Raw genomic sequence first — 9,237 nt, forward strand, 5'->3', positions numbered from 1 at the left:
TTGCCATCCGGTTTCCAAAGAGCCACATCCACACCCTTAAGCAGCGTTCCCATCCTTTGTTTCTGTCCATTCTTCCAGAACAACAAGATCCAGCGTCTGCTGCGAGGCCACTTCAGCCCCACCACGATCATGCTGTGGCTCTACTCCAACAACATCTCTTACATCCAGGCCTCCACCTTTCATGGCTTTGCCCGCTTGGAGGAGCTGGACCTGGGAGACAACCGTCACCTGAGGGCCCTGGCTTCAGACACCTTCCAGGGCCTAGGCCGGCTGCACGCCCTGCACCTCTACCACTGTGGGCTGCTCAGCTTGCCGCCGGGGATCTTCCAGGGGCTCAGCAGCTTGCAGTACCTCTATCTGCAGGTAGGGGAATAGAATAGAAATCGTAGCGATATTAGATAGCTAGCTACACACATCATGGCTACAGTGAGAAGACAACTATAATCCAGTGAACACAAACCTGATACCACATACTACTTTCTATATAAGCAGAAGTATTCAGACCCGTTGAGTTTTTCCACATTTTGTCAGGTTACAGTCTTGTTCTAAAATTGATTAACCTCTCTGGGCCAGTGGGACGTTAGCGTCTCACTCTAGTCAACAGCCAGTGGAATCGCGTGGCGCGAAATACAAATACCTCAAAAATGCTATAACTTCAATTTCTCAAACATACGAATATTTTACACCATTTGAAAGATAAGACTCTCGTTAATCCAACCACGTTGTCCGATTTCAAAAAGGCTTTACAGCGAAAGCAAAACATTACATTATGTCAGGAGAGTACCCAGCCAAAAATAATCACACAGACATTTTCAAAGCAAGTATATATGTCACAAAAAAACAAAACTACAGCTAAATGCAGCACTAACCTTTGATGATCTTCATCAGATGACACTCCTAGGACATTATGTTATACAATACATGCATGCACTAACCTTTGATGATCTTCATCAGATGACACGCCTAGGACATTATGTTATACAATACATGCATGTTTTGTTCAATCAAGTTCAACATCATGTGATGTTCAGAACTAGCATACCCAAGGAAAACTTCCGGTGAATTTACTAAATTACTCATGATAAACGTTGACAAAATACATAAATTATTTTAAGAATTATAGATACAGAACTCCTTTATGCAAACGCTATGTCCGATTTTAAAATAGCTTTTCGGCGAAAGCACATTTTGCAATATTCTGAGTACATAGCTCAGCCATCACGGCTAGCTAATTTGACACCCACCAAGTTTGGGACAACCTAAACTCAGAATTACTATTAGAAAAATTACCTTTGCTGTTCTTTGTCAGAATGCACTCCCAGGACTTCTACTTCAACAACAAATGTTGTTTTGGTTCCAAATAATCCATAGTTATGTCCAAATACCTCCGTTTTGTTCATGCGTTCAGGTCACTATCCGAAGGGTAACGCGTGAGCGCATTTCGTGACAAGAAAATTCAAAATATTCCATTACCGTACTTAGAAGCATGTCAAACGCTGTTTAAAATCAATTTTTATGCTATTTTTCTCGTAAAATAGCGATAATATTCCAACCGGACAACGTTGTATTCATTCAAAGAGTGAAATAAAAAAGTGGCGAAGTCTCGTGAATGCGCATCTCCAGGGTCACTGTCCCCAGGCAGGCCACTTACAAACTCTGCTGCTGTACTTTGCCCAGAGACAGGAGACATGTCATTCCGCTTTCTGAGGGCTTTAGAGAGCCAATGGAAGCATTAGAAAGTGTCACGTAACAGCAAAGATGCTGTAATTTCGATAGAGATGCAACAGAAGGACTACAAATTGTCAGACAGGCCACTTCCTGCATGGAATCTTTTCAGGTTTTTGCCTGCCATATGGGTTCTGTTATACTCACAGACACCATTCAAACAGTTTTAGAAACTTTAGAGTGTTTTCTATCCAAATCTACTAATTATATGCATATTCTCGTTTCTGGGCAAGAGTAGTAACCAGTTTAATTCGGGTACGTTTTTTATCCGGCTGTGAAAATACTGCCCCCTAGCCCCAACAGGTTAAATAGTTTTTTCCCCCTCATCAATCTGAACACAATAACTCATAATGACAAAGCAAAAACAGGCTTTTAAAAATGTTTTGTTAATTAAAACCAAAACTGAAATATCACATTTACATAAGTATTCAGACCCATTACTCAGTACTTTGTTGAAGCACCTTTGGCAGTAATTACATCTTCGAGTCTTCTTGGGTTTGATGATACAAGCTTAACACACCTGTATTTGGGGAGTTTCTCCCATTCTTCTCTGCAGATCCTCTCAAGCTCTGTCAGGTTGGATGGGGAGCATCGCAGCACAGCTATTTTCAGGTCTCTTCAGAGATGTTCAATTGGGTTCAAGTCCGGGGTCTGGCTGGGCCACTCAAGGACATTCAGAAACTTGTCCTGAAGCCACTCCTGTGTTGTTTTGGCTGTGTGCTGTCATGACGTGGCCCTCTTTGGGTACAGCGAGTTCCTTTCCCCTCTCTTCCTCTTACACCCAGGTTCTGTTATCTCAGGTCATATATTCCTAGAGGAGACTCTCTCCCTCATGGCCATGGCCACGCAGAAAGAGACACATAGAGAGAACAAAGGAACTTCTTCTACCTCACAGAACTTGAGAACTGAACAATATTCATATTTTGGAGTATGTGTAAACGGTCGGTGGAGAATCCAGCTACGAACTGGTCAGTTTTGTTTTATGATTGTGACCTCAGGAAAGACAATACAGCCACATTACCATAACTCTGTTTCTACAGGAGCCTCCGTTATGAGGTTTGATTCTAATTATTGTATAAAATGAACGAGTAAAGATGAAACTATTTGTGAAATTATGTAAGGTGATGTTGAACCGTTATTAATGTGAGAGAATTGTATTTCTGTTTAAAGTTTCACTAAGTCATTGGCCCGCCCCCATGAGCACAGACATCGATCTGGCATCATGGGAGAGACTTTTTTACAGTTTTTTTACTGTTCCGAAATAAACCCATTTCCCAAGAGAAATCCTCTTTAGATCTCTTTGTTTCCTTCCTCGGTCAGCTGTGGGTGCTAAGGTTTGAGTAGAGACCACAAGAATCTCAGTATAAAGCTAAGGTTGTAATGGTTGTTGAAACTCTGAGACTATCGATTCCGACAGAATAAGAACAACTCTTCGATACTAATTACTAGTCTGTAGCTAGGAATTATGTACCATTGAATGCGAAGACCCGACAACCGCCGAAACATCTATTCTATAAGAACATTTCTGAATGAGTGAGCGTTCATGTGCGAAGGATTAGCATTTCAATTATTATAATTATCAACTGTGTAGTGACTTTTGTCTTTCGCGCCCTTCTCAGTCCACACCCACTTTCCTTTGTCCACCAAGCCGCCATATCGGTTTAGCCTAGGGAACATCCCCTATCATTTCCTTGTAACCATAACTACTGTTTATTTTCTATGCATTTCTGTGATTTTTTTACTTATTTAGTAAATAAATGATTAAGACAATTGATGTATAGATGAATCATAGTGAAGACTGGGTTTGTGCAGATAACCGACAACTTACGATGTTTGGAATGAGACTAACGTGAGGTAAAGAATAATTCATTAATTCGAAGACTAATTGATCAGATATTAAAATATCTGAAAAGTTATATTAGGAATATTATAACTTTGTAATCTGAAGATTTTCCTTGGTGCCCCGACTTCCTAGTTAATTACATTTACATGATTCGTTTAATCACGTAATAATAAGTTCAGAGAATTGATTTGATAAAATTACAGTCTTCAATTTAATGATGCCAAAGCCACGACAGTGCTTAGGGTTGTTGTCCTGTTGGATGGAAAACCTTCGCCCCAGTCTGAGGTCCTGAGCGCACTGGAGCAGGTATTCATCAAGGATCTCTCTGTACTTTGCTCCGTTCATCTTTGCCTCAATCCTGACTAGTCTCCCAGTCCCTGCTGCTGAAAAACATCCTTCACCATTGGGATGGTGCCAGGTTTCCTCCAGACGTGACACTTGGCATTCAGGCCAAAGAGGTCAATCTTGGTTTCATCAGACCAGATAATCTTGTTTCTCATGGTCTGAGAGTCTTTAGGTGCCGTTTGGCAAACGCCAAAGAGGGCTGTCATTACTGAGGAGTGGCTTCCATCTGTGTAATGGGCGTCGTAAGGATTAGACCAAGGTGCAGCGGGAACGTGTAAACTCATCTTCTTTATTAAATCAAAAGAAGGAAAAACAAACAAATCACGTATACAAAACAACGAACGACACTAAACAGTCCTGTCAGGTGCACAGACACAAAACAGGAAACAACTACCCACAAACCCCCATAGCACATACACCCCTATACATAGGACCTTCAATCTGAGGCAACGAGGAACAGCTGCCTCCAATTGAAGGTCAATCAACAAACCCTAAACATAGAAATAGAAAGACTAGACTGAACATAGAAATACACTAACATAGAACATAGACCAAAAACCCCGGAACACTCTAAACAAACACCCCTCTTACGTAAACACATAGACCAACAAACCCCGAGACACTCTAAACAAACACCCCCTGCCACGTCCTGACCAAACTACAATTACAAAATACCCTTTTACTGATCAGGACGTGACAATCTGGCCATTTTACCATAAAGGCCTGATTGGTGGAGTGCTGCACAGATGGTTGTCCTTCTGGAAGGTTCTCCCATCTCCACAGAGGAACTCTAGAGCTCTGTAGGAGTGACCATTAGGTTCTTGGTCACCTCCCTGACCAGGCCTCTTCTCCCCCTGATTGGTCAGTTTGGCCAGGCAGCCATCTCTAGGAAGAGTCTTGGTGGTTCCCAACTTCTTCCATTTAAGAATGATGGAGGCCACTGTGTACTTGGGGACGCTTAATAATGCAGAAACGTTATGGTACCCTTCCCCAGATTTGTGTCTCAACACAATCCTGTCTCTGAGCTCTACGGACAATTCCTTCGACCTCACGGCTTGGTTTTTGCTCTGACATGCACTGTCAACTGTGGGACGTTACATAGACAGGTGTGTGCCTTTCCAAATCATGTCCAATCAATTGAATATACCACAGGTGGACTCCAATCAAGTTGTAGAAACATCTTAAGGATGATCAATTGGAAAAGGATGCCCCTGAGCTCAATTTGGAGTCTCATAGCAAAGGGCAAATTAGATATTTCTGGTGTTTCTTCTGTTTGTTTTTTCTTTATTCTAAAAGCTTTTTTTTCACTTTGTCATTATGAGATATTGTGATGTCATTATGGGGTATTGTGATGTCATTATGGGGTATTGTGATGTCATTATGGGGTATTGTGATGTCATTATGGGATATTGTGATGTCATTATGGGGTACTGTGATGTCATTATGGGATATTGTGTGTAGATTGCTGAGGATTTCTTTTTTCTTAATTCATTTTAGAATAAGGCTGTAACGTAACAAAATGTGGAAAGAGTCAAGGGGTCTGAATACTTTCCAAAGGCACTGTAAACAGATCTTAATTTGACTAGTTTCTCCACAGGAGAAAATGTATCCTGCAGCAGGAGGATTTGATTTTATATATCATTCAAATGCTAAATTAGTTTAGATCGGCTGTGGGTTTCAGGGAATTTATGTTACTACTACGGTACTTTTTGATTTTTCTGACAACAGAGTGATCAAATTAAGATACTACATCTGTATTTCTCTCCCCACTTCTCCCATCCCTCCCCCTCATCCCTCATCAGGACAACCAGTTGGAGTTCCTGGAAGATGATCTGTTTGTGGACCTGCTTAACCTCACCCACCTCTTCCTCCATGGCAACAAGCTCTGGTCCCTCCACCAGAACACCTTTAGGGGGCTGGGAGTCCTGGACCGCCTCTTACTACACCAGAACCGGCTACAGGTACAGACACCCCGAAGTCTTTCTTTTTAAAAACACTGAAGCTGTGTACTGGAGTCTGCAGAATTACCGCTAGGCTAGCCAGCCCACCAGACACCCTAATGTCAGGGCCACCAGCCAGCCCACCAGACACCCTAAAGTCAGGACCACCAGCCAGCCCACCAGACACCCTAAAGTCAGGACCACCAGCCAGCCCACCAGACACCCTAAAGTGAAGACCATCAGCCAGCCCACCAGACACCCTAAAGTCAGGACCACCAGCCAGCCCACCAGACACCCTAAAGTGAAGACCATCAGCCAGCCCACCAGACACCCTAATGTCAGGACCACCAGCCAGCCCACCAGACACCCCAAAGTGAAGACCATCAGCCAGCCCACCAGACACCCCAAAATCAGGACCACCGGTGCCAAGAACTCTTTCACTTTGATAAGATGTTGAACTACATTGCACTTCATCACCAGGGATTTTTATATTTTGCCTACTGTCTATTGCTGGTCTGTTGCTCTTCCTATTGGAATGGGGATTTTGTCTGTATGTTCATAGTCGCTAAATTAATTTAATCAAGTACAGAAAATAATATAGAATAGTTGAGGATATTAATATGGCATTTAGCATCAATGTTTTCTAATCTGATCTAATGCAGTGGGTCCACCGTCTGGCCTTCCACGACCTGAGTCGCCTCACTACCCTCTACCTGTTCAACAACTCTCTGACTGAGCTGTCTGGAGCCAGCCTGGTTCTGCTGTCTGCCCTGGAGTACCTCAGACTCAACAACAACCCCTGGGAGTGTGACTGCAAGGTGGATTCCAATAACACAACTAACACACACCTTGGTTTTCAGCCTGTCAATATACTTTCCATGATAGACCATATTCTGACTATCTCCCCTTTTGTGCTTGTTTCATGTGAAATTTTGATTGATTTTAATTGCACTTTGTTTCATTTTGTTTTATTGTACTTTAATGTATCTGTCCTTTGGGTGTTTTGAAAGGCGTGCATTATTAAATGAAATTGATTGTCTATTATTAAATTATTAAAACGTATTATTATCATTATCCAGGCTCTGCCACTGTGGGACTGGCTGCGGCGTTTCCGGGGCTCTACGTCGGTGCTGGAGTGCGTTTCCCCTCCTGAGCTCCAGGGCCGGGACCTGAAGGGCCTGAGGAAAGAGGACCTACCCAGCTGTTCAGCGGGAGAAGCCCGGGGAGGAGGGGTCGTAGGCGGGGAGGCCGAGCTGGGGGAGTCCCAGACGAAAGACGAGCACCATCGACTCCATCACAGGAACCACAAGCACCGGCATAACCACCACCAGCACCCACACCTCCCACACAGGGACCAGAACAACTGGGAGCCATCCCCTTCGCCCCTACCCTTACCCCTTCCCAGGCCGCCCAAGGGGAGTCACAGGAACTGTACCCGGGGCCGCAAGGGAAAGGGTGGCAAGGGTGGTCAGAACGAGGTGCAGGTACTGAGGGAGGAGGAGGACTACACCCCTGGAGGAAATAAATACAACCCCTCCGTCCCCCCTCGCAGGAAGAACAAGTGTGTCCCCAGGACATCAGTTGGCCCGCCCAGTGGGGTCAAGAGAGCCAATAGTAACGTGGCGTCCTGCCCCGCTGGGACTTTTCTCTGCATCCTGTTGGCTGTGCTGCTGTCACTCAGCTGAGACTGGGTTTACATGTAGCTAATGTTCTATCAACAACACCCTACAGTACAGTTCAGAACACACACCCGTGACTGACCAGCTCTGGTTCCTACACTGAGGTGTGTATTGAAGTGTACTCTGTTGAGAGCCAGGGGAATTACTCGTCGCTCTTTGATGATGTCATATAGGGGAGTATCAGTCTCACCTCTAGGGTTCTGATTGTGTGATTGATTCAATTGAGAATCCAAGAGTAAGAGCACTACTACAGCCATATCACCTGAGAGGATACCTCAGCCATGATGATAATGTCACCCTAACACGGTGTTGCCATACTAGAAAAACATCCCTAAAATGTCAATTGGCCCAACACTCTTATTAACCTCTAGGTTACCAGGTGCCCATATTAAACTGTGTTACTGACCCAACACTCTTATTAACTTCTAGGTTACCAGCTGCCCATATTAAACTGTGTTACTGGCCCAACACTCTTATTAACCTCTAGGTTACCAGCTGTCCATATTAAACTGTGTTACTGACCCAACACTCTTATTAACCTCTAGGTTACCAGCTGTCCATATTAAACTGTGTTACTGGTCCAACACTCTTAACCTCTAGGTTACCAGCTGCCCATATTAAACTGTGTTACTGACCCAACACTCTTAACCTCTAGGTTACCAGCTGCCCATATTAAACTGTGTTACTGGCCCAACACTCTTATTAACCTCTAGGTTACCAGCTGCCCATATTAAACTGTGTTACTGACCCAACACTCTTATTAACCTCTAGGTTACCAGCTGCCCATATTAAACTGTGTTACTGACCCAACACTCTTAACCTCTAGGTTACCAGCTGCCCATATTAAACTGTGTTACTGACCCAACACTCTTATTAACCTCTAGGTTACCAGCTGCCCATATTAAACTGTGTTACTGACCCAACACTCTTATTAACCTCTAGGTTACCAGCTGCCCATATTAAACTGTGTTACTGACCCAACACTCTTATTAACCTCTAGGTTACCAGCTGCCCATATTAAACTGTGTTACTGACCCAACACTCTTATTAACCTCTAGGTTACCAGCTGCCCATATTAAAGAGTGTTACTGACCCAACACTCTTATTAACCTCTAGGTTACCAGCTGTCCATATTAAACTGTGTTACTGACCCAACACTCTTAACCTCTAGGTTACCAGCTGTCCATATTAAACTGTGTTACTGACCCAACACTCTTATTAACCTCTAGGTTACCAGCTGCCCATATTAAACTGCGTTACTGACCCAACACTCTTATTAACCTCTAGGTTACCAGCTGCCCATATTAAACTGAGTTACTGACCCAACACTCTTATTAACCTCTAGGTTACCAGGTGCCCATATTAAACTGCGTTACTGACCCAACACTCTTATTAACCTCTAGGTTACCAGCTGCCCATATTAAACTGCGTTACTGACCCAACACTCTTATTAACCTCTAGGTTACCAGGTGCCCATATTAAACTGCGTTACTGACCCAACACTCTTATTAACCTCTAGGTTACCAGCTGCCCATATTAAACTGCGTTACTGACCCAACACTCTTATTAACCTCTAGGTTACCAGCTGTCCATATTAAAGAGTGTTACTGGTCCAACACTCTTATTAACCTCTAGGTTACCAGCTGCCCATATTAAAGAGTGTTACTGACCCAACACTCTTATTAACCTCTAGGTTACCAGCTGC

At 43.6% G+C, this 9,237-nt stretch overlaps 1 protein-coding gene across 1 annotated transcript in view; it reads left to right on the forward strand.

The window, feature by feature from the left end:
• Positions 1-8,176, forward strand: part of LOC106603997 (reticulon-4 receptor-like 1) — a 127,954-nt gene extending 119,778 nt beyond the window's left edge. The window contains exons 3-6 of the mRNA XM_045717432.1: positions 79-363; positions 5,716-5,874; positions 6,516-6,671; positions 6,933-8,176. Coding sequence (XP_045573388.1) covers positions 79-363; positions 5,716-5,874; positions 6,516-6,671; positions 6,933-7,538 — 1,206 coding nt within the window. The 3' untranslated portion in view covers positions 7,539-8,176. The remainder of the gene's footprint in view (positions 1-78; positions 364-5,715; positions 5,875-6,515; positions 6,672-6,932) is intronic.
• The last annotated feature ends 1,061 nt before the right edge of the window (positions 8,177-9,237 follow it).

Source organism: Salmo salar, chromosome ssa04, assembly GCF_905237065.1.
Source record: "Salmo salar chromosome ssa04, Ssal_v3.1, whole genome shotgun sequence".
NCBI classification, from domain to species: Eukaryota; Metazoa; Chordata; class Actinopteri; order Salmoniformes; family Salmonidae; genus Salmo; species Salmo salar.